Source organism: Malus sylvestris, chromosome 12 (genome assembly GCF_916048215.2).
Source record: "Malus sylvestris chromosome 12, drMalSylv7.2, whole genome shotgun sequence".
NCBI lineage: Eukaryota > Viridiplantae > Streptophyta > Magnoliopsida > Rosales > Rosaceae > Malus > Malus sylvestris.
The window spans coordinates 31,938,014-31,965,775 of NC_062271.1; the positions used below are offsets into that span (position 1 = coordinate 31,938,014).

Here is a 27,762-nt window from a genome sequence, read left to right on the forward strand (position 1 = left end):
ATTCCAAGAGGGGTACGATCTATGTCCCCCTCTTTTTCCGGTATTTCCTTTCTCAAAAGGGGTAAGGTGCATGTCCCCCCTTGTATTTCTTTTCTATTGTTCTATGAGGGGTTAGGTTTATGTCCCCCTGTCTAGGTGTAACTTCTTTTTTCTTATCAATAAAATTCCCTCGTACCGCCAAGGTTCCAAAAAAAAAAAAAAAAAAAAGATCATGATTAAATTACATCAACATCTTATATTAATTTTTTATAGAATAAGAGACAAAATAAAGAATGAAAGAAGACGATGGAAGGGAATGTAAGGAGGAAGGGAGAATCTTAGTCCAATCTTTGCACATTAACTCGTAGAATGTTCGCGCATTGGCGTCTAAACTAGATGGAAATAACTAAAATGGTTTAAGATATTGAAACACATGACCGAATTGGCCAAATTGAACTCGACCAGTAATCATCTGCATAAGTACACAAATTGCTTTGAATATTTGAATTACAATAGCTTCTTTCCGTTGATCAACGAAAGTTCAACACCAAGAAAATCAACATTCAAAGTAGAGCTCAAAACTTTACTGAAGGTAAATTCATGGACCATCGTGCGAGGCTGTGAACATACGAATTACAGACGATTTATACATCATACAAGTTTTCCACTTTTCCCCCATAAAGTGCTGCACCTGGACAGCTCAAATCCGATCGTGTAAGCGGGGACTCAAATGCATCAGTATGTAACTTACAACGTGTGTGGGGAGAAAGAAAAAAGGAGGCTCAATATTATGAATAGGTACATTTAAGGAGGAAGAAAAGAGGAAAGAGGGCAAGGGAGGAGGGAGGAGGGAGGAGGGAGAGAGAGAGATATAGAGATTAGATTTAGCGATGTAAGGGTAATATGCCCCATTGGTGCAAAAACCCCTCCCCGGTGGTGACTTCTAGGACCAGTAGAACCACCACTGCCAACATAGCTGCTCTTCCATTCCAAGTCTCGGCACTTTTTGTCCAACCCCATTCCCAAACAGTCACAGGTGCCGGTAGCTCCCTACGCTGTGAATCATATTTTGCTAACAACTCTTCCACACTCCCAAGTGGAACTAAAGACTGCAACAAAAGACCCGAAACACCATCCAAAGACAAGCACAGAGTAGAAAACTATAGTAAGAACCTATCCAAGATGGGTTTTCAATACGGAAAACAGAAGGGACAAACAAATGAAAAATGGTACCATAAGCTAGCTTCTCTACGCCACCCACCCATGGACTCATGCGCACGGAGGGCACACACAAGACACAACATTGTTCAGGAGAGAGTTTACCTGTCGAGCTTCAAGATGTGAGACTGCCATAGCTCCAACATATGGCAAGCTCTCAATCACCGCATCTGCCAAATCTGAAATGAAGGTGGGTTCACATCCTAGTGCGGGAACACGCCCCCAAACCTCTATACCAGATTTCAGAGCCAATTCTTTGTACTCAACATCGATTTCTTCTAGAGTTTCAATATGCTCGCTGACAAAGCTGTGGTCATGCATCAACAGTTAATCACAGAACTAAGTTTCATAATTCATATATATGATAGTATGCACACATGTTTGTGCGCCTGAGATTGAGCAAGAGAGTGAGAGAGTGAGCGAGAGAGGATGCAGCTAAAATTCAGCAAACAGTGGGGAAAAGAAAAGGCGACAAACAATTACCTTATAGGGACTGCCAGCAGTCTTTTGACTCCCTTTTTTCCAAGCTCAATTATTGTCTCATCTGTGTAGGGTTTTAACCACTCCACAGGTCCAACTCTGCTCTGTTAGAACATTCACTAACTATAATCAACCAAGTCACAAAGAATATCATGGATGTATAAGATAGACATCGAATACAATAAAAGAAATCTGAACAACGAAGACGAGTATGTCACTATTTTTACATGATCTTTGAAAAAACCATCCCTATTCGTGAGAGGCTAGAGGCTTGAACTCAATTTTCCTTTATAAACATATCTAAAATCAGATCAAATTAAAAGCAGAAATGCACCTGATAGGCAAGGGTGTACGCATTAGTTATTTTTCTCTTTTCTAACTCCTCCATTATCAAATCTATGCATTCCTCCATCTCCGCCTTGTACGGATCACCAGCCTCTTCCACATATGCAAGTGGCACTCCATGTGCGCTAAAGAATATCATTACCTGTAATGCACATTCCCAATTAAGCTGGCTGACATCTACACGACGATGATAACCAAGTAATTTCATTTTGGAACTTAGGTGTCACTGTCAGTAAGAGAAAAGCTAGAGCAGAACAGAAAAGAATTGCATATTATACCATACATTTATACACCAAAACTGAAAAGGCCGTTACTATAGCCTCTCGCAGCACTAAAAATTTATTGCAGGAACACTCAACTGCTAAGAAACCATATCCAAATGTGTCTATAGAAGAAAGGAAAGTTATAGCAAGATAGTTTTGCTTTTTGTGGCAGCCTTTTTTGACAACTTAGTAGTATGCATAATATAATAAAACAATCCTTATATCCCCCACTAAATAGAGATTAAAGAAACCTCTCTGAGGCCATGAGAATTGTAGAACCCTAAGAGGTACTTTTTCTTTCATTTAGTTTAAATGATGCAGGATAAGTAACTCACTTAGAGGCATGAAAATCAATGTGAAAAAGAAAGATTTAACAATACTTTTTCAGGGCTGTCAAAACATTGAAGCTCTTTTTCAATCAAATTTGCCATTGCCGTTATGTACCCTTCACGCTGGTACCAAGATGGTATTACTGTGTGCTGCATGTTGACAAGATATTCGTCCTCCCTGATGAACCAATGAATTATCCAGTCAGCTTAAAGATTATAATTTGAGGCAATGATATGGCAACACATAGTTAGAGTTAGACATCACCGGAATATACTCTCCAGGAGCCGAAGGCTTGAACCACTAGTTGATATTGAAAATTGTGGATAAAGAGGAAGGACGACAAGCTTTGTAATTCCATCTCTTTTTATCTACAAAATCTTTTTAAAATCAACAACCAGATCCATGAACTTTTGACCACAATTGAAAACCTAAATCTCTTAACAAATTTGCATGTTACCAACTCAATTGGAGTTAACCTAAGACTTGACAAAAGTGCGGAACAACCATTATAATTAAGTGGCATCATAGTTAAAGAAAGAAGAGCACATCTCATGTAATTTGTGAAGCAAAATTTGAAGTGGAATGATTCAACAAAAACTATATATTTGTTTATTGTACAAGACAACGTAAACTCTAAGACGTACATAACTCACTAGCCGAGATATAATTGACAGATGCATCGAAAATCAAAATGAAATCATACCAAAATACCTGTTCTATAGCTTCTTCAGTAAACGGATGCCAATAACGCATACCAACATACACTTTTGCTGGGACATCCTTCGCATAAAGGGCCTTCCTCAATTCTTCCGCCTGAATGGAGAAAAGGGTACCCAATGAAATTCCAATTAGACAGCATTTCCATCAAGCTTAAGGCTTTACATGATAAGCATGCAATTCAAGAGCACTTGAGGTCAATGTTAAGAGAAAGTTAGAGTGGTCATGCCTGTTCATCAGTTATCCGTCGAAGAGGAGAGCCGCCGCCAATGGAGGCGTAGCCTTCTTTGCTCTTTGGCGCCCTCAGAACGGATATAAATTGCGCCAATGGCTTCTGAAGGAACCGAAACAGCCTCGGCAGTCTAATGATATCCTGCCCATTTTTTCACGCACGTTCAAAAATCACTACCCCAATTCAATAGATTCCACTCTAAATTCACACACATTAAAGTTACTAAATTCAAATTCGCACTCTTTAATTTTACTAAATTCAAAATTCACACACCTTAAAGTTTACTAAATTCAAATTCATGGCATTTTTGTAGAAATTTCAGAAATTAAAACTTGAAAACTCAAAAATTGATAAGCTTGAGGAAGTTACCGGATCAGCGAAGAGGTTAAACAAGAAGGGCTGGACGTCGTCGAGGGTCTCGGGCCCACCGAGGTTAAGCAGCAAGACTCCGACTTTATCCTCCCCACTAAACGGCGTCGACGGAGCGTCCAGAGTTTCCGACGCCACCAACGCCTTTAGCGGCGGCAGGCATTTCCGGAGCGAGTTCTTGGAGAAAAGCAGAGCAGATTGCGTCGAAGAGTATCTGGCGACGACGCAATTTCTAACTGGAGCTGCGGAGGTGTGGATGTGAGAACCGCAGAGTAATCCTCCGCGCGGCGGCAGGCGGTGGTCGGAGGGGACGGCGGAGGATATTGTCCACGGTAGCATTGCTATGGATTCAGCCGCCATTGCCCGAGGCCTCGACTGAGAAGGCAAGTTGCACTGTTGCAGAGTGTACAGCGTAGAGAGAGAAGAACAAGAGATAGGCGTTTGGCTATGGGTGCTGAGTTCGCAGTTAGGACACGTGGCCTGCTTCAAGCCACTCTCACTCTCTCTCTTCGAAGGATTTGAATTCTAATTCAATCGGGTTTGAACCGGACCCGTGGACAACTCATGGGTCGGGCGGATTGGTAGGAACAATTTTTAACATTAACCTGTAAACAAATGATTACTTACGAGGCGGATAATTAACTTGTTTAACATAAGGTAACTCTTCTAATAATTCCAAGGATCAAGACTTAAAATTACTAAGTCAAGATGTCGATACACATACATTTTCACTTGAATTGTGAAAACTTTAATTTGTGTATAAAGATGTGGTTATGTTTTGGTCACCTATTGAATTGTCTCTGATAGTTACTTGTAAGCCTATCTATCACGAACTCTTATCATACCAACCACATCTTTTACGACAATGAGCTTATAACTCAAGTAGATAGATTATTCACATTGCATTTAAAATTCTAAGTTTGATACTCTCCTTTTTCACTATTGCTTGAATTAAATAAAAAAATCACATTTTTTTTAATGTTTCGAAAATTTAGGAATTAGTTCATGAAAGATTCTCTTTTTAGTGTAGAGCATATTGTTTGTTAAACAGAATAGTGTTAAGATTCGTAGGTAAATGTGTTAAAACTAAATTACTTTTCAAATGTTTTAAACAAGCGATTGGTTTTGATGAAAATTAAATAAAATTGCTTTTAAGGAAGACACTTGTAAGAAACGAGACCAAAATGATAAATTTGTTAATTAAAGATTATAATTCAATTAGTTAAGAGCATTCACACATTTATTTCTTATCGGTGATATAAGTCAGTAATAAAAAAAATAAAAAACCTAACGAAAAGTTAAAAAAAAACTTTAATTTTAATGAAAAATGACAAATAAATATGTAGTAAATAATACTAAAGAATAAAAATATGATTTTTCGATAAAAATAAACAGTACCGAAAATGTTAAGTTAAAACTCGGCTTGTATTCGCAGTAAAATAAAGAGAGAATAAAAAAGCATTTTTGCCCTTTTGGTCGGTGGTTAGGTCGGGTTTTAGTTATTACGTTGTATTTGGCGCCCTCGCGTTGGGAACGTGTCACAACCTGGCAGTTCCAACTGTTTTCTCTCTCTGTCTCTCTCCCTTCTCCTCTTTTCTCGCTTTGTGCTTTCCAACGGCTCCAACAACTCGAACTAGAAAAAGCATTCCGATACCTTTCCCTTCTCCATTGACAAACCTCGACAGAATCTCTCCCCGCGAATCCATGACGGAGTCCTCCGCCGACCACCGCCGGAGCCATTCCGGCAGCTCCAGCGACGGGTCCGTCTATTTCGAAGCCGAAGCCCCTCCCGATCCTAATGACGAAAATGCCACCACTTCCTCAGGTTCCTTCACCGCCTCCTCCTCCTTCTTCGTCATCGTCATTGTCTATTTTCGTAATTTTGGTTTCGAGTTTGTGAAAAAATGTGGATTTGGTAGGGCATTTGGAGATAGACGTGCAAACAGAGAAAAATTCTGGGAAGTCACCATCCACCGTCCGTACGTCGTCCGGTTCGAGCTCCGGTTCGAGTCAACTCTCTGCGAGCGCGCGATTGACTCAGAACCAGGCGTTGGCTGTGATTCTCGCCAAGCTCTTCGATCAAAGAACTCCTTTTAGAAAAAAGGTACTCGATTTAATTTTTTTGAATTTTTCCCGAGTTTTCGAATTTAATGTTTTTAGAATTTAGTCCTTGAAATTTCTAGGATTTAATTGGAACTACATTGAAATTCTGCAGCGTAAATACATAAAACGGCTGGCAAAAGTGAAAGATGACGGGACCGTGCAATTTGACGTTCTGGGAGATATTAAACCGCAGTATCTGGATTTCGGAACTGGAGCTGCTCACAGTGAAGCAGCTTCTGGTGGAGAAGCTGGCAGCGAGACGGAAACTGAAGTTCAAGATATACCTCCTCTGCAAATTGTAATGCTTATCGTCGGCACACGAGGAGATGTGCAGCCGTTTGTTGCCATTGGAAAACGATTGCAGGTCTCGCATTTATGTGCTTTTAGCTATATAGAACTTAACAGTGAAATGCTTCATAATTTTGTGTGTAACTGATTGAGAATGTTGACATCAATTGTGAGATAATTGTTTATCTTTTGCTGGATATATGCTCGTGCTCGGTTTTGCTTAGTGTTCTCTGCTGGTGATTAATTGTATGAAGAAAATTGATGTTGCTTCGGTGAAACTTTAGTTGCTTTGTCGATTTATTGCTTTGTTTGTGCCTGTTAATCACATCCATTTTACTTCTAATGCTCTTTGTGTGCGTGTATTTATGCATAAAGATATAATTTAATCAGAGTACATTGAGAATTTTACCTTTTGTGATGGAAATTTTAGAGGCGATGAGTGAAAATAAAATATAGCTCTTCTTGGGAAGCTTATCCCGGACTTTATGTGAATTGACGGATGTGTTTACTTGCAGGAATATGGCCATAGGGTTAGGCTAGCAACTCATGCAAATTTCAAAGATTTTGTCCTTACTGCTGGGTTGGAGTTCTATCCTTTAGGTGGAGATCCAAAGGTTCTTGCTGGTTGTAAGTACAGAATTTGTTTCTTTTTTGTGCCCTGCGTACAATAATGATGAGTCTTTGGTCTGTTTATTCCATCATTTGTTAATTTCTGAAATTATTACTTTGCATAAAGTTTAGTTAATGTAACCGCTACCTTGTTCCACGTATCAAACTTATTTTAGCATTGAGGTTTTAATTTTCATGTACCTTATTCTGCTTGCTTGAATCGTTAGGAAATAATCTTGGAAATTTAACATTGAAGATTCAGGCCCATTTGTCTGTGTGTTCCTTAAAAAACACACATATGTGAACATGCCTGTCTTATTTATTGATTTATATTGATGTAGTGCTTTTGTTTTTTACAGATATGGTCAAGAATAAAGGTTTCTTGCCATCAGGACCTTCGGAAATATCAATTCAGCGACATCAGTTGAGGGAAATAATTTTTTCTTTACTTCCTGCATGCAACGAACCTGATCCTGATTCCAAAATTCCATTTAAAGCAGAAGCAATAATTGCCAACCCACCAGCCTATGGTTAGATTTCATCATCTTATTATTTTGCTTTTGGTTTTCAAGTATCAATGGCATTGTTCAAACAATTGATTTGGCGACACACAATATTTGGCTTCAAGCACAAGGTGTTTGTGTGTTTGTGGTTCCTATTACCGTTGAAATAAATGAAGACCCTATATTGATGTGTTTAAGGCAATCTACCTCTGACAGTGTTGATGGATGCATGGTCATAGCCTCAACCACTTGAAATGCTCCGAAAGTCTCCATAGTTATGTTCTTTGGAGATAACAATTACGGATCTTTATAAATTAAATATCTGAACGGTTTAACTTGATATAAAAAGAAGAATGAATATTTATGTTGTTTGAAATCATTTAGTAGACTCCTAACTTTGCAAACACTTGTCCAGGGCACTCTCATGTCGCCGAGGCACTAAAAGTACCACTTCATATATTTTTCACCATGCCATGGACGTAAGTGTTGTCTCCTGGGTTAGGTCAAATTCTGTTATCTTTTGCTCAATGATTCACTCAGTTTCATTGTCCATTGTTCATTTTGGTTGACCTATAATTTCTCAACCACACACAGTTCATTGCATATGTATGTACTTTAAACGTACTGTTAAAAGAGAGAAAAGCAGCAAATCATGAAATATTCTTTGTTGTTTGATCAATCGCTTGATAACTATTTACCTTTCTCAGGCCTACGAGTGAATTCCCCCATCCTCTATCTCGTGTCAAGCAACCAATTGGATATAGAGTGAGTCTCATACGATATCCTTTTCTACCTTACTGATAGTGATCTATATTGATGCGTTTGTTTGCCGGGCTTATATTATGTAATTAAACAGATTTTTCTTTTCTTTCCAGGTATCATATCAATTAGTCGATGCATTTATTTGGCTAGGAATTCGAGACATGACTAATGAGTTTCGGAAGAAAATGCTGAAGCTCAGACCTATCACATATTTAAGTGGATACTATAGTTCTCCTCCTGACGTGCCCTATGGGTATATATGGAGTCCTCATCTTGTTCCCAAACCTCAAGGTCATATATTTAAATCTTTTTCCTTCAGATGAAAATTTTGCATGTCAATACTTGATATGAAGTCACTGATTTCTTCCATACTAAATGAACTGATATCGATGTCATAATGGAAGATTAATTTCAGCTTTTCTGTCCATATATATGGATTAGAGGTTGTCTTTAGTTCTACAGGTGATGTATTTCAATGGATTGCCCACTATGTGCTTGGTGTGAGCTTGTTAATATTTTATTGCTCGTTGTTCCACGAATTGAAAAACGGACTCGATGTTGTATGGTTTGTTTGTTGTTGATTCTTGGTCCACCTGGATTGAAATTCTTATGAGGACTTTCTCATAGCCTTTCACCTTGTTTCTTGCCTATTTGGGGTTCATTGTATGTTTGATAACCTCATTGTTCAAAAACAAGTAATTGTTTACAATTTATTGCTGAAAATATGATAGAGATACATGGTCAATTCAAAATACTCATCGTGGTCACTAGATAAGCTTTATCATGCAACAATGGGATTCTTATGCTGATATTATTGCAGAAGCCTCCAGAATATGATTTGATAGGGGAGAAATATACTAGCTTGACCAAATGAGAAAACAGTATGCTAATTATTTGCTAATATGCTTTGGTTTTCACTTGTCTGGCAGATTGGGGACCAAAGGTTGACGTTGTTGGGTTTTGTTTTCTTGACCTTGCTTCAAATTATGAACCCCCAGAGCCACTTGCTAAGTGGCTTGAAGCTGGTGACGCGCCTGTATATATTGGATTTGGTAGCCTTGTGAGTTATTTTTTTTTTGGAGCATTTTCTATTCGTGTTTAATGTTCTTTGCCCAGTTCTATCTCAGAGTAGCTCTGTTTCCACCGTACACTCAAAAAACACTTGTTACTCTCTGACCAAACAATCACCATGAGAGCCAAAACCACACCACCAATGAGTGACCGCCTTCATGCTGGTTCCCAACCAACAGGTTGTGGGGGATCTATTCATGAAAGTGAAAAATTGTCCCCTTTGCTCAGTTCACTATCTGATTTGACTGAGAACATTACAAATGCATGCAGAGTATACCTGTCAATTGAATAGTTAAGGTTACTTGATTGAACATTTAATTAAAGTGGTAAATTGTCTTGTAACATGCTAATGTTTTTCCTTCTATTCCGGTTTTTTATTAGCCGCTTGAAGAACCGGAGAAAATGACTGATATTATTCTTAAAGCTCTGGAAATAACTGGACAAAGAGGCATTATCAACAGAGGCTGGGGTGGCCTTGGTAATTGTAAGTCTCAATTCGTTAATAAAATATATACATATGTATATATATATATATGTATAAAATATGATATCTTTAGTTTTTACAAGCACATTGTATTCTTACTTCTTTACATGTGAAAAGCTTATATATTTCTCTTCTCAGCGGTAGAACCAAATGATTCTGTGTACTTAGTGGACAATTGCCCCCATGATTGGTTATTCAAACGATGCTCTGGTGTGGTAAAGTCTTACTGCTTTTAACTCATTTTGATTGGTTGAGATTTCATTGCACTGGTGTTCACAACGTCATTCTCTCACGGTTGTGCTGAAATGTTATCTCCGTTGCAGTCTGTTGTCACGCATTAACTTGACACACTTCTTTTGTCGTTTGGTTTCGCCCCTGGGTCTAGCTGTTGCTTGTACTTTGTTTTCTTTACAAATGAACTTGGTTTCACATTGGATACGGAAATTCGTTTTAGGTACATCATGGGGGTGCTGGAACAACTGCTGCTGGTCTGAAAGCTGAGGTAACTGATAAAATTATTAATGGGAAATCTTATATGAGGGAATGATTTAGTTAGTGGCTTATTTATGGGTGATATTGTGTTCTTTTTAGTGTCCAACTACAATTATACCATTCTTCGGGGACCAGCCATTTTGGGGCGAGAGGGTGCATGCCAGAGGTGTAGGTCCTGCACCCATCCCAGTTGAGGAATTCTCGCTTCAAAAATTGGTTGATGCCATACGCTTCATGCTAGATCCAATGGTATTTACCGTTTTGTTTTCTAACTTCAAGTGATTCACATATGCTGGTGCTATAAATTGTCATTTTTTTCGTGTAAAATTCTAACACCTGCACTCGCGTTGAACAAAACTTGACATTGTTTATTAGAATACAATTTTAACATAACTTCTCCTTTGGAAGGTTAAAGAGCGTGCTGTAGAAATTGCGAAGGCCATGGATAGCGAAGATGGGGTCAAGGGAGCAGTGAAGGCCTTTCACAGGCATTTTCCTTTCAATAAATCTGATGACGACGAACCTGATCAGTCATTGCCAACTAGAAGAAGGTTATTATCTTTCAGAAGATGTTTTGGCTACTCCCCGGCATGACTCTCGACAGCAACGTCTTGGCTGCTCATGATTCTATATACGTTTAGGGTGATCACTAATCCATATCCTGTATCGTTATTTTAATTTTTTTTAGCTTGTCGAAACTTGAATTTATAAAGTTATAATTTGAAACAAATATGAAAAAAAAATCGTAAATTTTAATTACTGTAAAACTCTTTGAAAATACATAAAATACAATCAGTTTGGAGGAGGTCCTTCCAGTCGGATGTAATCGTACATAAGTCCTGCGAAAGGTCCCCAGTTTCTTGATTGAGTAAGATATATGGTGTTGTATCCTTGTTGAAGTCGATAGCTCGGCACATCGACACTGAAGAGCCAGTACAAACCATGAATTCCATGCCTTGCTATGGCATTGTCCTTCCCTATTAGCCCCGTCGAAAAATGAGGTGCGTCATTCCGGTTGTTGAATCGGACCTGCAGTTCTGCGTAGTTGGCCGAGGCCAACGCCAGTTGGAGCATATAATTTCCGGTGTTCCAAACGTTCTCAAGTTGAAATACAATTTGCCATGTCGTTGCCTCGTATGTACCATTTCTGTTCCTTGTCACATGAGCGTAAAACCAATCATCTCTGTAATTGTCAGTGCCGACGGTGTAGATGAGATCACGGTCAGGGTAGTAATCTCCGTATCGTTCCCACAAGCCATATTGCCTAAACCTGTTTGCGTAATTACCAGTGAACAATCGGTTCACAAGGGTTGGATATGGATCCGGTATGTTGAACTCCGCGGCTGATCGATCGGGGGTGCCGATTTCCCACAAGGTCGGACCGTTTCTCGGAGGTTCAAAGGTAAGATTAGCTAAACTGACTTCACTTGCTGCTTCAATTGTAATATCGTACTCGTATTTGTAGTCCCTAATGAAGCCGGGAACAGTTGCGTACAAACTATAGTTCCCCGGTCGAACATCTTTCACGTAGAAATAACCTTGCTTGTCAGCTTGAGTCCAGAACTGATAACCCTTGCATTCCGTTTGCCATGATCCCGCGTATCCGCTCGCAGCCAGTCCCACATAAGCATAACTTGCTGAGACTAGGCTCTCGTTGATGTACGAATCCCGTATTAGTAACTGACCAGCCACTGATCCGCGTTCATCGGAGTTAGGAAAGTCTTCGGACTGAGTGAAATTGTATGGCCAACTCTTTACTTCTTCATACATCTGTTCTTTTGCATTTTCCCAGAGAGAGAAGGACGCATTCGAGCTTGGAACGTCTGAGTTAAGAAACACAAAGACGGGCCCGAAAACCTTCTTCCATGCCTCACCGTCTGCAAAGGTCAACCCAACGTCTTTGCCGACGTAGTGACTACTAAGAAACACAGTGAGGGCAGTTGGGCCGACGTGAGAGGTAAGTTCCTGCTTGAATGGCCCCGCTGAACGAAACTCAATACTAGGTGTGATCATCCAAAGCCCTATAGCATCGTCAGTGCTAATCCAACCGTGAACCTTAATGTCTTTGACATCATTGGAGTATTGGTACTTGTCATCCACCTCTCCTTTAAACTCGGGATTGCTTGGATTCGTTAAAAGAACAGCTTCACGATAGGCAAGGGTCTGAGAGTGGTCTCCTTTGCGATCTTCGGCTGTTGGCATGAATCTTTGTCTGTCGTCTGATATAGCCATGAACTGAAATTTATCTTGTCGAAGTTTCAAAGCAAGTCTTGTTTGATCTATGCGCAATTCCGGCCACCCTTCTAGACGCTCGTATATGGCATACGCGTAGAACCCAGCGCGACCACGCTGCATTATGTACCTTTTGTCAACATTTAAGGGTAGCGTCCAATCTCCGAGGGAAACATCATAAGTTTTATTAAAAGAAATCTCTATTTGATCCGCCGTCGATGTAACAATCTTAAATGTTGTTCCTTGTAGTCTGTCCTCGCCGTTTTTCCATACAAGATCCCAGTAACCTCTATTGCTTGGGGGGTTTTTGATGTCAAGCAAGTTGTCAATTCCCTTGTATTGGATTCCAATGACGTCTCCTCCGGGATTTGAAAAAGTGACCCGGACAATGCCATTGTTCAGCTCTACCGTGTTCTGAGTTTGCTCTGTTAGCATCTGGTTGAAGTTGAGCTCATTGCCAGTAACGCTCCTGAGTGCTCGCCTTCCAGAAATCCTCGTCGTCTCGTATGCACCATTGTTAATAGGGAAGAAGAAGAGCAAACCAAGTAATGCTAGTGCTAATACTCCAAGGATCACCCATCTCCTCATTTGCGTCACCTTCTCCATCGAAAGCATGTTAGTCTCTCTTCGGTTGCAATAATCGAATACTTGTTCGTAGTAACAAATCAACGTACTCGTTCTGTTTTGAGATTAACTGATGACAAATCAAATCTTACATTCGATATATTTAGTCGGACACATTCATCCTCATGTAGTTAGGACTCCTCGAGTTGTTGGAACTCCTGGATATAGAGTTTGGTTTGATTTTCCTGGATAAATTAGGATATGATAATACCTTCCCTTTTATGTTTGTTTGTTACGTAAAAAATTTCCTGGACGATTTAGGATTTCCCCTTTGCTGCTTTGGCTGCTACTTGCTCTCTCTGCATTTGGTTCTTCCGGTTAGGAGTTTGATTTTTGGCGGAGTTCCGATTGCTTTCTGGCATAAAATTTTTGTGTTCGAAATCTTCGGGTTGGTTCGGTTGCTGCTAAGCAAGTTCCAGCCTAACTCGAAATGGACAAATTTCGAGCAGATAACAAAGTGGAAGTTTTTTTTTTTGAAATGTCGTATTAATATATATAAATTAAAATTTTAAGCGATTGTTATACCAACTTTTCAAAACCATTAATTTATCATCTCAACCTAACTCCAATAAATTTTTCATTCAAAATAAGTTGTGCAATGCACATAACTTGTGTTTAGGATTATTTCAGACATTTTAACATAAAGAATATCATCAAACTTTACCACAGATTAGAGGGTCCCAATAACTATATGCTTGAGTATTCACTTCGAAACACATAAAAGCAAGTGCACGTCGTTCCTCGTTTCCGAACGCCAAGCCCTCAGATTCTCATATATCATATCAACCCCTTTGTTATTTTTTGAGAGCCTAGAATTTTTCTTGTCTAAGGCAACTTATTAGAAGGAGAGTGTAACGACCCGTCCCTAAATATTACGATTTTTATGAATTTTTAACATGAAATTACAAAAATGACCTTCAAGCAAGGTATAAAATATTGATGATATCGGAAATATCGGTAGTCCAAAAACACAGAAATTTCGATGGAAATATCGGGATATTATCGATATCGATATCAATAAAAATTGAATAAAAACCACGGAAATTTTAAGAAAAACTTGGAAATTTTTATTGAAACTTTGCAGGATGTTTATTTAGTCAATTATCTATTAGTTTATCACAAAAAATTGGAAAGAAATGCATTGCATGATAGATATAACTGATTTAAGTTGATTATATAGTGAGCTGGCAAACATTGTGAATGTAGAAAATATGTAGTAATTAATGAAAGAAGTTTAAACACACCATAATCATTTATATATAATGAATTAGTACAATATTTTACACTTTATACATTACATGGTAAGATACATGAGTGATTTAGCAAGGTCTAAAATATCGATGATATTGGAAATATCGGTAGTCCAGAAAAATATCGGTAGTCCAAAAACACGGAAATTTCAATGGAAATATCGGGATATTATGGATATTTTAAACCATGCCTTCGAGGCAAATGCTTTGACTTTTGTTGACCGCCTTGTTGTGTCATGCATGATCTATCTTCTTAGCGTATTCATGTAGTATTCGTCACTACGAACGCGTGGACGCAAGCGAAATGGAATTTGGAGCTAAAATGAAGATTTTACAGAATTCAAAACATAAGGGCATTTTGGTAATTTTCTATGTAGGGATATTTTCTATTTGGACCACCCCAAGCTGACACGTGGCAGATTTTTCCCCTGTTCTTCTGGAATCTTCTCCCTCTCCTTTCTCTCCCAGACTTCTCCTTCTCTCTCTCGAGCTCTCTCTCTCACCCTTCATCTCTACAACCCCTTCCCGAGCAACGCACACAGACCACCAACCCAATCTTTGTTCTCCCTCATCCCTCTTAGACTCTCTCTTGTACTTCTCATTCCTCTTCTCCCTCTACGAGTACAAGGACTGAGACCACCAACATCGATTTTTCGGCGAGTTTCACCGCCTCCGATTAGGTAAGCCTTGGAGTCACTCTTCTCTGTCATAAAGTGGTGTGCAAGTTTGATTGCTCAGTAGTTACTCGTTTTTGGTGAAGGATTAGCACGAAATCGACTAGGGAAAAATTTCCCAGTTTCTGGCGAGGGACCGTGAAGTTACAGACGTTTCTCCTGTCACCTTTAGGCCACAGCCATGAGTCGAAGTGGTATGACTTGAATCTCCATCTTCGTAGCTTCATTTTGACACTTCAATGATGAGATTTGGATGAGAAACGAAGCCAAACAGATTTGGGAAATTCCCGCCCAAAATTCCGGCCTTCCTCTTATTTTCCAATCAAGTCGACCTAACCCGCAACCCTAATCCAGCCCAAACCCAATCTGAACTCGGCCCAAACCTTTGGGCCATGTGACTCATTAACCCAAGCCCAAGTCATTTAACCAAATACCCAGGCCCAAAGCCTTGGCCTAATAACCCTAACATAGGCCTAACCCAACAACCCAAGCCCAGATCCGACTCATTGACCGTTGACCCGACCCGTTGACTTTTTTGTCAGCATTGACCGTTGACTGTCAACGTTAACTTTTTGAATTTCAGCCGGTACCCCTCCTAAAGCTAATTTCGACGTCCTGATTCCAAATTTGCTGTCTGTTTTCCCAAATTCTATCGTTTTGGTAGAGTTTTAATAAATGGTCTCAAATCGTGTTTAGGTGTGTTGGTGGGAAGCGACACCATCCTCTCTAGTTCGGGTGACTCCTAGGCAATGGCATACTGTGAGTTGACCCCTTCTAAACTTGCATGTTTTTATAAAATATTAGGCTTGCATGCATTTCATATTTTTCGCATCGAATATGTTTTATATTATGTTTTCCAGATTTCTACATTTATGGTTTACGAGATATTTATGATTTATCGAATTTACATTTTACTAAAGGTTATGAAGTATTGGGTTTTCACTTATGAAATTCCATGGATTTACGATTGTGATTTAAGTGGATTTACATATGTGATTTATCATGGATTTATGAAAGAAGGCCTTGAGCTTTTGAGCTATGGATTTGATATGAGTTTTTGAGGTATGCTTTCGGTATGTATCTAGTGAGTTATCATACAACACATCCACACAACACGGGTATTAGACATCTATGACCATAGGACATAGTTGAGCATATATGTTATATATCCTCTTCTCCAGCGCAACCTGGAGTTGTACAACTTCTTCTTCGGGTGATGGACCATGGTTTTTTCACTGATGTAATCTAGTGTCGTACAGTTTCACCTTTGGGTGATGGACAGGTACTACCTTCGGGCGACTATGATATCCTTAGAGAGGACAATATTGATGAGTTTTATGGATTTACCTTCGGGCGATGATATCACCGTTATTGAGCATGGTTTTACTCATACTAGTTTTACGAATATTTTCATGGCATAATAGAGTTTTCGGAAAACCTACTATGTAGTGTGTGTATGTGTGTGTATACATATATATTTATTTTTTCAAAACAGGGGGTTAGGATGTTCAGAAAAATATCGGTTTTCGTATATTAGTATTATTATAAATTATGGTCCACTCACCTTTTATGTTTTGCGTCCCCTCATGAATTAGAATCGAGGCACACGATCCTGGAGTCAGGGCACGTCCACATAGGTATATTCGAGTCTTCTCAGTGTATGACTCTTCCCTTCGTTCATAAATTTTTATTATTTCTTTCATATTATTCCTAATTAGTTGTATGCTCTAAACATGTTCTTGCATTAGCATTTTCGTTCTAATTACATATTTTATTCGTAGGCATGTTTAAATTGGCTTCGTCACCCTCGGGTATCAACCAACACATGCCTACCTTGATATTTGGAGATATCGGGGTTGGAGCGTGTCAGAGAGTGAGATGTTGAAATATCTGAAATAACTCTGAACACAAGTCTTGTGCAAAGTAGTGATTTATTTTAAATGAAATACTTAAAAGTTAGGATGAGATGATAAATTCATAATTTCAGAAAGTTAGTATGACAACCGCTTAAAACTTTTGTTCATATAAAAAAATTTAAAAAAAATGTTTAAGTACATATGACATTTCCAAAAAGTTTCCCAAAACAAAATACATTACCAGATTTCTTTCATGCTCCGACCTTGCTACAAATGACCTGCTGATCCATAGAGCAAGTCCACCCCTAAAAAAATGTGCCAGCACCCAGCCTATTTAATCCACTCAGTGAACAGTGATATATGCCAATGAACAGTAATAGGCCAAATGCATCTCCACTCCTAACAAAAAATAGTCTAGTCAATTTTATTTAAATATTATTATTTTTAATTTCTGACTTCATAAAAAATATTATTAATTTTTTATATTTTTATAAGATCGTTAATTCCAAAGCCACTTCTCCCCTTTTATCCCAAGCCCTTTTTTCCTAGCCCCTTTATCCCCATAGCCACCGTCACATAGCTCAGCAAGTTCTGGTCCAGCGACGAGCGAACTTGTCAACGACAGCAGTCTTGATCCTAGTCCAATACATCTAGTAGGAGCGCAAACGGTCGGATTCCGTGGTGAAATTCCAAAAGTGAAGTCATTAGGGTGGCATGGATGGGTGTGTGGATGATCTGGGTTGTTTGGGTGTCGTTCCTGGAGGTACACGTCTGGTTTCTTATTTTGGGGTGAGATTTGAGTGCGGCGAGGTGATGGATGAAGGGTGTTATTGGGGTTTCTTATTTTGGTGGTGAACGCCCCCACGACCAACACCATTACGACCTCCGAGCACGGGATTGCTCACATCAGATGGCCCAGCTGTTGGGTTTATCGATTTTGGACCGGTCTCTTGCTTGGGTTGGGTTGGGTGTCAGCCTATTAGGCTGGGGCCCAACCTGTTTTGGGTGCTGGGTGCCAGGCAATCCACTCCGGGTGGACTTACTCTAAGCAACCCCACCAGAACAACTTTGAAACTAAAAACGTCAGGCCATCTCCAACCGAAGGGTCCAGAGGGCCAGAGGGTCGAAAATAGTTCGAAAACTGTCTCCAACCGAAGGCCAGGCCAGAGGGCTCGTGGAATCTGAAAGGACCCCACGGAATCTGAAAGGGCTGGAGGGCTGGCTGGAAGCAGCCAGCCAACCAACCGGGGGCTGGGCAGAAAACTGATTAATCATGTCGGTTATAACCGATAAGAATACATTTATATTATTTAATACAATAAATGTATTCCTGTCGGTTATAACCGACAAGAATTCTTAAAAAGAATTTTGAATCCAACGGCTAGCTGGTGCCAGTTACCGTTGGATTCAATTTTTTTTTTAGGTTTTTTGGGCCTTTTTTTTTTAAAAAAAAATTCTCAAAAATTCTATTTTTTTTCCTATCAATACCTAAACCATTCATTCACCATTCCTCACAAAATTTTTAAATTCAAGTTAATGTTGTTTTCAATTTTAATTTGTAATTTTTAAATTTAATTTGTCGTTTTTAAATTCAAGTCAAGTTAATGTTGTTTTCAATTTTAACTCCGCCTGTGTAAGTTTATCTTACATTGCCGGTCCCAAGCCCGGATAAAGGAGGAGGGGGAGGGCGTCAGGTAGTCGACAGCCGGCACTCCATGATTACGTCGAATCCTTATGAAAATGAATCCAGAACGAAATCGCGCTAAAGCTAGGGCGTCACCCGTAAGTGGCGCGCTGTGTGGCCCGAGCACAGTGATAAGTGAGCAAGGGTCGCTGTATCTCCATTGGCACCCGGATGCAGTGTTAAATGAGCAAGTGGGCTATAGAAACTTCTTTTCGAACGACTCCACTCAAAGTTGTTTGGGAGCATATGCTCCTATCAACTTTACACGGGACACACAAAATAAGTACTTTGATCCTATTAGACGGGGAAGGGTGAAGAAGCTAGGACAGAAGGGTAGAGTTCAAGAGAGCAGAGTACTTGGATCTAACGGAGGACATGACACAAAACCGAGTGTAATGGCGTTCTAGGATTCATATAGCCGACCCCACTTAGTGGGAAAAGGCTTTGTTGTTGTTGTTGTTGTTGTTGTTTTTAAATTTTAGTTGTAGTTTTTAAATATAAGTTGTAGTTTTTAAATTTAAATAATAAATTATGTTTGGTCCTATGATCCTCGGTTGGAGACAGTTTTTTATGACATGGCTAAAACGAGCCCTCTGGCCCTTTGGCCCTCGGTTGGAGACGGAGGCAAATATAACCATGTACTGTTCATTAAAATATTAATATCTTTGAGGACCAGAAGGCTAAAACAGCCATCTGGCCAACCCTCGGTTGGAGATGGCCTCACTCTTTTTTTAAAAAGAGTTGGGTTTTAGAGATTTTAATGAGGTGTGGATAAAAATGTGAACTGAACTTAGATCGGAAATGGTGTTTAAATAGAAACTCTTCCATAGTTAAATTACCTAATTAAGCACGACAGCGCTATGCTTAATTGCATCTTACGATATATAGTCTCCCTCCTCTTAGGGGGTGTATTAATTGAGAATTTGAGAGATTTTAATGGATTTATAAATTCATGGATTTTTAAGGAGTTTAACTGATTTGTAGAGATTCCATATAAAATTTTGATTCAATTTCCTTGAAATCTCATGGGAAGATGTGAGATTTATGGATGATTAAAATACACTACAAAATCTCTCAAATTCCCTCTAATTTCTCAACTTTTCCAAATTCTTTAAATTTAAATTTTAATTGAATACACCTGGAATGTTATAAACTTCTTTAAAATTCTAATTGAATACATCTATATTTCTAATGATTTAAATAAACTATCTTAAAATCCTGATTGAATACACATTGAATTTTAGAGAATCACTTAAAATCCAGATTGAATATCCCTGAATTCATTAAAAGAATTAAATTCCCTCAAAATCCTAATTGAATACACCCCCTTAATTTACAGCATTACCTACTACAAACCTGACGTCGTCGAACAGAAGATTTAACCGAAGCACATCAAACACATCAGAACATAAATCTCAGCCATTTAGAATCATGTAGCTCGACTGCGATAATCAAGGATCAAGGATGAGCAGAAGAAACCTCACCTTTCTGACTAACTAAAGAATCCCCTTTTGGGACACCGACGGGCTTATCCACTTCAAATGCAGGCATCTCCAATGTGGGAACAATCGGAGGTTTTATCCTCCTACTGACTGTCATCTTCAACCCTTCCGTCGTATGAATGGTGGCTCCCGTTGTCATCTTGACCTGCTCCGAGAACCATTCATTAGATAGAATCATAAAACTTATTGTGTTTCTTCCCAATTGCACCAGCAAATACCGAGTTTAAGCATCACGCTTCAAAAAGCTACTCTTAGGCTAGATATAATACGCGCAGGAAACAACATAGGGATACTTACCTCAGGAGCGCCGAGTGCCATTTGAAAGTTAAACCTTCGAACAAGCATTGAAAGTGCTACTACAGTCTGTCAATCAGCAAATTGAAAGTTTCAAAACACTTTCCTATTTTGGGTAAAGGAGAAGCTCTGAATACTTGTAGAGGGTCGTCGTGAGAAGAAGCACACAAAAATTTCAGTGATTTACATTCAACAAGTTCAAATGTTTATATTACCTCGAACGTTGCAAACATGTCACCTAAGCATTTCCGTGGTCCTCCGCCAAAGGGCAAGTAACTGAAACCATAACTACCAGTCATTTATTTGTAAAAAGGCAGGGATCCTTAACACAAAACCTCCAGGACAAATCCAACCCTGAATCCAATCTCAACGAAGATAGCGTAACAGACCAGTTGTAACTCCAGAATACGATAATTACTAACAAAGAACAATATATTGTGACAAAAATCCGATTCATTAAATAGGCAGAAAGATGAAATACCGAAAATTTTGGTTTGTTTCGTTTGGATTGGGTCCGTCTAATGGCCATCTTTCAGGGTTAAACTTATCTGCGTCGTCCCATTGTTTTGGACTGCGATGCAGATTCCAAATGCAAATAAATATATCCTCATTCCTGTATATGAAAATATAATAAAGGAATTAGTTTGTTGCATGGTAATATTCAAGGAATGAGGAAGATAATGTTAACCACATATATCGATACGGATGAATGACAAATTACCTTTTAATAGGGTAGTCTCCAAGCTTGTCATCCTCCAGTGAACGACGAATTAACACAGGTGGTTGTGGGTAAAGCCTCAAGGACTACAAAGGAAGAAGGAAGGTTAAACCAAAAACAAACAATCGTACTGACGATTAATATAGAAGATTAACTTTCTAATCATTCTGATAAAAGCTGATCTGCTTACTTCGTTAATCACTCGAGTTGCATACTTGAGTTTCTTCATATCATCAATGGTTGGAAATCTATCTCCCAGAACGGAATCAGCCTAAGAACACAAAATGTTATAATTAAAAAGAACGTCTGATATAGACTAAAGTATTCACGACACCTATTGATTCTTCTGGTACAAATATGGATGCATTAAAATTAAAACTTTAACATACCTCCTCTTGGAGCTTGGCCATGACCCCAGGCTCCTGCAGTCAAGCCAAAAACCACCAAATCATGAGAAATAGATTTTCGATTCAAGCATGATTTTTTGTAGCCATTATTCACCACACACATAAACTTAGCAAGCACCCAAGATTTAAAAGTCGATATATTTATCCAGTTCACGTAAAAATCTGTATTACTATGTGCTAAAGAATATCAAAGTGAGAAATTAGTTCCATGATTCCATTACTAAGCCTCAAACTTGTTACCGTGGAAAGAAGATAAAAGGTCCACGTTAAGACTGCAGCTGATGTTTCATGCCCAGCTATTAGCATTGTCATCAAGTCATCACGGAGTTGCTTGCTAGAGACCTACAAACAGTGGAGCAATAAGTTCAACCGTTTGAGCTAGTGACAAGCATGTCTGATAGTTTGTAGTTACATACATCATCACCAGATGCCAAAAGGAAATGGAGAATACTAGGATCTTGTTCATTCATGTACTCCTCATGAAACTGTAGCTCTTCTTCGTCTACCATTCTCTGCAGATGACAAATGAAAAATAAAAATTAAAGCAATAATGCATCAGATTAGCAGCCATGCCCAGCCACGTATGAACTTGAAAGAAAATACTTATGCGTGAGCGTGATCAGAAACATGTTGTGCCAAACAAATGATGGCTTTACCTTGCAAATTGCTATCAAATCATCCAGTGTAGTATTAATTAATTTGAGGGCTGTTGCGACTTTTCTTTGTCGTGGTGAAATGTCTTTCCATATTGGGATCTCCCATAATGGTATTGGTGCAACACTACGATCTTCTGCTTCTCTCAAGACAGTGTACACAGCCTGCTCTAGCCAAAATAGAATGACACCGATATGTGGTCAAGAGAACCGTGAAGATAAGTGGAAGCTAAACAGGAACGAACCTCGTATAACTGGAACTAAGAGAAAAGGAATCAAAAGGAATACCTCGACGATCCCAGTGTCATTTGTTAACGAATCAAAATCATAATTAAAAAGTGCCTTGCCAATGATGTCCAGTGTCAAACGGGAGAAAAGCGACTCCATCTCTACATCTTCCCCATCAGATGCAGCGGCATCTAGCTTCCGGCAAAGCCTGTCTGTAGCTTCTCCGAAGAGATTAATCATAGCTGTTACATACTACAGGTTCAAAATAAAAAAATAGAAATCAACAATAAAAATTGACCAACGAAAAGAAAGTTAAAAATAGTTCCTACGGCCAGTTCAAGTTTTACATTTACAGTGAGGTAGTCCAAATTGCATGAGAAAATGAACAGGCTTTTTAATAAGGCAAACAGCTCATAAAATTTCTATCCGCAGTTTTCTAAATAATCAAGTGTTTTTTGTTATAAGGAAAGAACATTTTCTTGATATATGAACAAAATCAATACGCTCTTCAAACTTTTGAACCTAGGGATGCCTTGCCCGATGCTTTTGCTATTAGAAACATTGAATGTATGGAAACAGAGACATTTTCCCACAAGATTAAAAAAGGAATCGCAACTGAAACGAGAAGGAAAAGAACGAAATACCTTCTGATGCAATGCGGGAACTATAGCACGTCGTCGAACGCGCCATATTTCACCGTCTGCGGGAATGAGTCCAGTCCCCATAACAAATTCTAGAATTTCAGCCAAGATTCCCTGTGCGCAAAGTATATATCACTTAAGAAAGGAAGAGGCAGAGAGAGAGGACAGGAAAAGACATTATCAATTTGGTTTACCTTTGAATAAGCCTTTGAATTTTCTCTTAATATATGTTTGGCAATCGCGGGATCAGAAACTATCAAAAAGGACTGCAGCAAGAACCAACAAGTAATTCATTCAGAACGACGCCCTTTCCGTCAACACAATCCACTAAGCTTGAGAGAGAGTAGTATTAATCAATGAGATGGATATTAGAAATGAAAAGACCTTTGGTCCAAATGTCAGCCTGTAAATTCCACCATATGTGAGGTAAAGTTCAAACAGCGGGACGAAAAAGGCCTCACTTTGAATGGCACTGATCGCTCCTTTTGCCTCCGGAATTTTTGGATAGTTTTCAGGTGCATCAGCCCAGCTGAACAAGAAATCTAGTAGCCCAGTAGGAACACCAACCTTCGACAAACCACTCTTCAATTGAGATGGAAAACTAATTACCACATTCAAGAGACTCAGAGTTAGAAATGCATAAACGCAAATGTGGATGTATAATAACACAAAAATAAAGCTTCCCCAGATATAAGAATTTACTTCCACAAGTCCATAAAAAAAAGTAACAGACTTTCTTCAGACAATTAAGAACAGCAAAAAAAAAAAAACGTTTTCGACTTTTAGTCACCAAATACTTAATAAAATTGAACTTATACACCTAGCTTTTGCTATAATTAAGTATAATTAGAATTCATTAAACAAATTATTAAGTGAATTTGATCAAATGCAGCGGAAACTTCCAAAACAGATCAAAACTAAACGCAGAATTTCAATCATTAATAATCATATTACCCAGATTTCTCCACAGTGAACTCTCCTGAAGAAATCCGAGCAGAGAGCTCGGCGCGCCGCTTCTTTTCCAGCAAACGTTCCACGCTCTTGACGCCGCCGTCGGCAGAATCAGGCTCTCTTCCATTAGAAGACGCGCATGTAATCATAGACAAACCAAAACTTCCTGCAAAACAAAACCCACCAAAATTATCAACAAAAAAGTAGGAATTAAGCAAAAAGAAGCTCAAATAAGCTCAAAGAAGATCAAAGATCGAAACTTTCAGGAGAAATGGACCTCTCTGTTTGGTTGGTCGGAGCCTGTTGGAGTGGTGCTTGGCCTGGAAGGTTTTGGCGGGGACGAACTGCAGAAGAGGAATGGTGGCGGCGGCCGCCATTGGCGGTGGCCCTCAGCCGTCGGGGATTGGCGGTTTAGGAAGAATAAGATGATGATAATGCAGGGGCCAAATGTGGCCCTCAGCCGTCGGGGATCGGCGGTTGAGGAAGAGAGGGAAGGAGGAGGAAGAAGAAGATGATGATAATGCAGGGGCCAAACGTGGTCGTTTTCTAGCTCTCAAGTTCTTGAGGGAGTATCTTTTGGCTGAGTTAGCAGTTACGTACCCGCCAACTAAAATCCGTTTGCGTCGGGGATTCGGTATCTTCTCACTCACCCAACCCGACCCGACCCAAAACACATGCATGACAGCTTGTCAGACAAGGACCATTACACTTCGGTTTGTCTGTACTCACTTTAGTCTAAAGAAAGCATTGCATTTGGTACTGTTCATGTGAACAGTGTTTTGGACTGAATTTCATTTTATTTACAAATCTGTCATTGGGTTATTTACGGGCTTGCCATTCTGAAATAAGCACACACGTCTTTATCATCAAAAGAAATTTTTCAATGTAATTGTCACATGAGCTGGTATACTACATGTCTTTATATAAATAGTAAATTATGTGTATTAAAAGATTAATAACTTAAAAATTAAAATTTTTCATGCTTTCAATCGCAACTAAAAATTTGTCATTAATGTTTGGTGTTTCTTGCCACACTTTGGTGATGAAGGAAGTAAACCCATCAAGGAACGAGAGAAATAGTGAAAGGAAAAATAAATTTGATAGGATGTTATATAATCCATGGACATATATAAAAACAATAATATGGCAGCCATTTGAAAATAATGAAATATAAGCTTACCTTTGGCTGCTGCACGCCTTTTGCAAAAAACACGAGGAGTATTTTCCAGATCTTTCATCAGTAAACCCATAAAATAATCTTTCGGCACCACTCCATGGCATAGAATGGGCAATTAAATTCCTATTGGACATAGAATGCAGTAGGACTATGAGAAATGCCCTACCCACCGGGCCAATTAATCACTTGAATAATTGTTGTTAAAATAACACTGCTAAAAATATGAGCTTTACTTACTAACTTTGTGTTTTATTCATGCAGTTACGACTGAAATGTGTCTTCTTCATACAGCTATGCTTGAAATAGTTAGTTCCCGCCGCAACGTGCGGGCTTATTTCCTAGTAATCTCTAAAGTATTCTTGTCATAAAGATCAACAGCAATAGAGACCTTCTCTCCTTTATTTCCTAGTAATCTCTAAAGTATTCTTGTCATAAAAATCAACAGCAATAGAGACCTTCTCTTCTTCCATGAGAAACATTCTCTCCTTCTATGAGAGTTTATTCCCTCCTTTTGCTGAGGGCCTTCATCTTGTCCACCTTCTCAAGCGCCAACTCTGGCATTGGCTGGAGTCGGTTGCCACTTTTCTTTTTCTTCTTATGTTTTCTCCTCTTTTCCCCTTCTCTGTCGTGTCCTCTTTCTTCTGTTCTTCTTATTCTTCTTTTCTTTTCGCCTCTCCAGATGCTTCTCCCTTTTTTCCCCTCCGGCCTGATGCTTTTCCCTTTTTTCCCATGTGGCATGTCATGTGCTTCATCTTCCGTCAGTATACCTCTCCCCATCTTTTCCTTATGGCCTGTCATGTGCTTCATCTTCCGTTAGTATACCTCTCCCCATCTTTTCCTCAGTCTGATCTCTTTTCGCCTCTCCAAATGCTTCTCCCTTTTTCCCCCTCCTGTCTGTCATGTTCTTCATCTCCCGTCAGTATACCTCTCCCCATCTCTTCCTCAGTCTGATCTTCTTCTTCTTCTTATTCTTCTTCTTTTCTTTTTGCCTCTCCAGATGCTTTTCCCTTTTTTCCACTACGACTTGTCCTGTTCTTCATCTCCCATCAGTATACCTCTCCCCATCTCTTCTTCAATCTGATATTGAGCCATAGTTCCTTTTGAGTTCGTGTGTAGAGCTGGGATGTTTTTCCTGGCTCGGGTGTTTCCCATACCACCACGTTCTCCTTGTTGTCTGCTGTTGTCGGCAGTGTTGCTTATGAGTTTCCACGAGCTTCTTACTGGTAGTTGGCCAATCCATCTTTGGTGCCAACTATCTCCTGTTAATGGATGTGATCTGGTTGTTGTTCTAGGTTGGCGGTGGTGTTTGAGGCAGCGATACTCGGTGGTGGCTGACGTTTCCAGAGGCTAGCTTGGATGTCTGTCGGTGGAGAAGATTTTTGTAGAAGTTTCTCGGTTGGCTGTTGTGTGTTGTTTGGGCTTCACTGTTGTGAGGCCTCTTCGGTTTTTCTGTTGGTTTCTGCCCTTTTTTGGTTGTGTATATTTGTTAGTTGGGCCTTTGGTTTGCTTGTAATTTTGGGTTTGTTATTTAATAAAAGTTGAGGAAGTTTTTGCTGTAGTTTTGCTACAGTCAAACTTTTTCCAAAAAAAAAAAGAAATAGAAGATCAACAGCAATAGTACACATGTAAAGTATGTACTTATTAAAATTTTAAAGTAAAAATTATAAAGAGAGAAAATATAAATTGATCGCTAAAACGTTTCGAATGATTTTTTGTTGCTAAAGAGAATGTTCATATTTTCTGTGAAGATTTCTAGATATTATTTCGTCACTAAAACATTTATTTGAGAGAAAAACGTTGAAGAGAAAATTGGGACAATCTATATAACTGGCTGTGAGGCCTTGAAAACAAATAAAATTATTTTGTTTATAATTTACTATATTTCTCATAACTTTTATTTTGATTATTTTTTCTTAATTTTGTTGACATGATTAATGTGTAGTTTAAATAATCAATTGTCTTATTTATGAAATAAACACAAACTAAATGGTTTGTTGCAAATGAGACAATAGTTAAAATGTCTAGAGCGATGTGTTCCATACTATGCATTCTGGTTTAAATTCTTCTACTTGTAGAGTGAAAATTTACAATATCATATTTTAAACAAAAACAGGTTTATTTATTGAGCAAAATTTAGAATTGATTCCTAAAATTATCCTACTTTACAATTGGTTTTTAATTAACAAATGTGCACAAATAGTCCTAGTCGTCAACTTCTGTAAAAATGTTGTTCAGTTGATGATATGACACACATAAGGAACTTACACTCAACTCTAAAAAATTTAACGTAACTGCTCGATGATTTTGTATGCCTACATCTTTTTTACTTAACAGAAAGAGTAAATATATTGATTTTGTAGCGCTAGAAAATTAGGGCTCGTTTGAAAGTGTTTTTAAAATGACTAAACTATTTTTGGTGAAAATGTTTTTGAAACCAATTTTTAGTTAAAATCCAATTGGATCGTGGAAAATCACTTTAAGTGCTTCCTACTGCAAGAAGGACATATATAATGCTTCTTCAAAAAACACTTAAAGTGCTTTTATAACTCAAAATTAATTTCACCAAAAGCGCTTTTAGTCACTTAAAATCACTTTCAAACGAAACTTTAGTCACTTAGAAACACTT

The 27,762-nt window shown here is 38.8% G+C and overlaps 4 protein-coding genes across 6 annotated transcripts; 1 reads left to right on the forward strand and 3 right to left on the reverse strand.

The window, feature by feature from the left end:
- Window positions 1-430: 430 nt before the first annotated feature.
- On the reverse strand, window positions 431-4,390 carry LOC126593256 (ferrochelatase-2, chloroplastic-like). Its single transcript, XM_050259260.1, has 9 exons — window positions 3,934-4,390; window positions 3,562-3,705; window positions 3,327-3,428; window positions 2,880-2,983; window positions 2,666-2,792; window positions 2,012-2,164; window positions 1,681-1,781; window positions 1,303-1,504; window positions 431-1,088 (listed from the first exon to the last, which is right to left on the reverse strand). Exons 1-9 carry the CDS (start codon window positions 4,291-4,293, stop codon window positions 864-866), a joined length of 1,518 nt encoding a protein of 505 aa, XP_050115217.1. The 5' UTR covers window positions 4,294-4,390; the 3' UTR covers window positions 431-863.
- Window positions 4,391-5,488: 1,098 nt separating this feature from the next.
- LOC126593255 (sterol 3-beta-glucosyltransferase UGT80A2-like) lies at window positions 5,489-11,066 on the forward strand. Of its 2 annotated transcripts, XM_050259257.1 has the most exons (14): window positions 5,491-5,758; window positions 5,853-6,037; window positions 6,149-6,400; window positions 6,840-6,951; window positions 7,293-7,463; window positions 7,852-7,915; window positions 8,144-8,201; window positions 8,312-8,489; window positions 9,128-9,258; window positions 9,651-9,753; window positions 9,892-9,968; window positions 10,208-10,255; window positions 10,345-10,494; window positions 10,654-11,066. In XM_050259257.1, the coding sequence occupies exons 1-14, from the start codon at window positions 5,638-5,640 to the stop codon at window positions 10,837-10,839; spliced, it is 1,836 nt and encodes a 611-aa protein (XP_050115214.1). In that variant the 5' UTR covers window positions 5,491-5,637; the 3' UTR covers window positions 10,840-11,066. The 2 variants fall into 2 exon arrangements, with proteins under 2 accessions (XP_050115215.1, XP_050115214.1); XM_050259258.1 differs by lacking the exon at window positions 10,345-10,494 and having other exon boundaries at window positions 5,489-5,758.
- On the reverse strand, window positions 10,934-13,514 carry LOC126593251 (rhamnogalacturonate lyase B-like). The gene has a single exon (XM_050259253.1). It carries the CDS (start codon window positions 13,090-13,092, stop codon window positions 11,038-11,040), a length of 2,055 nt encoding a protein of 684 aa, XP_050115210.1. The 5' UTR covers window positions 13,093-13,514; the 3' UTR covers window positions 10,934-11,037.
- Window positions 13,515-17,006: 3,492 nt separating this feature from the next.
- LOC126593253 (protein LUTEIN DEFICIENT 5, chloroplastic-like) lies at window positions 17,007-24,541 on the reverse strand. 2 transcript variants are annotated; one of them, XM_050259256.1, is made up of 17 exons: window positions 24,237-24,541; window positions 23,963-24,125; window positions 23,393-23,609; window positions 23,203-23,274; window positions 23,012-23,122; window positions 22,428-22,619; window positions 22,143-22,304; window positions 21,903-21,998; window positions 21,727-21,828; window positions 21,469-21,501; window positions 21,270-21,350; window positions 21,083-21,165; window positions 20,843-20,974; window positions 20,577-20,637; window positions 20,365-20,430; window positions 20,050-20,212; window positions 17,007-17,186 (listed from the first exon to the last, which is right to left on the reverse strand). In XM_050259256.1, exons 1-17 carry the CDS (start codon window positions 24,334-24,336, stop codon window positions 17,149-17,151), a joined length of 1,872 nt encoding a protein of 623 aa, XP_050115213.1. In that variant the 5' UTR covers window positions 24,337-24,541; the 3' UTR covers window positions 17,007-17,148. The 2 variants fall into 2 exon arrangements, with proteins under 2 accessions (XP_050115213.1, XP_050115212.1); XM_050259255.1 differs by having other exon boundaries at window positions 17,134-17,280.
- Between the last annotated feature and the right edge of the window lie 3,221 nt (window positions 24,542-27,762).

Coding starts and splice junctions, on each gene's coding strand:
- LOC126593255 (XM_050259257.1), top strand. CDS start 5,638: ATGACGGAGTCCTCCGCCGACCACCGCCGGAGCCATTCCGGCAGCTCC. Junction 9,969..10,207: donor TCAAACGATGCTCTGGTGTG/GTAAAGTCTTAC, acceptor AATTCGTTTTAG/GTACATCATGGGGGTGCTGG. Junction 10,256..10,344: donor CTGCTGGTCTGAAAGCTGAG/GTAACTGATAAA, acceptor TGTTCTTTTTAG/TGTCCAACTACAATTATACC.
- LOC126593256 (XM_050259260.1), bottom strand. CDS start 4,293: ATGGCGGCTGAATCCATAGCAATGCTACCGTGGACAATATCCTCCGCC. Junction 2,984..3,326: donor CTGAAGAAGCTATAGAACAG/GTATTTTGGTAT, acceptor AAGATTTTGTAG/ATAAAAAGAGATGGAATTAC. Junction 2,793..2,879: donor CTCCTGGAGAGTATATTCCG/GTGATGTCTAAC, acceptor TTGGTTCATCAG/GGAGGACGAATATCTTGTCA.
- LOC126593251 (XM_050259253.1), bottom strand. CDS start 13,092: ATGCTTTCGATGGAGAAGGTGACGCAAATGAGGAGATGGGTGATCCTT.
- LOC126593253 (XM_050259255.1), bottom strand. CDS start 24,336: ATGGCGGCCGCCGCCACCATTCCTCTTCTGCAGTTCGTCCCCGCCAAA. Junction 23,275..23,392: donor GGCTGACATTTGGACCAAAG/GTCTTTTCATTT, acceptor TTCTTGCTGCAG/TCCTTTTTGATAGTTTCTGA. Junction 20,431..20,576: donor ACATGTTTGCAACGTTCGAG/GTAATATAAACA, acceptor GCTGATTGACAG/ACTGTAGTAGCACTTTCAAT.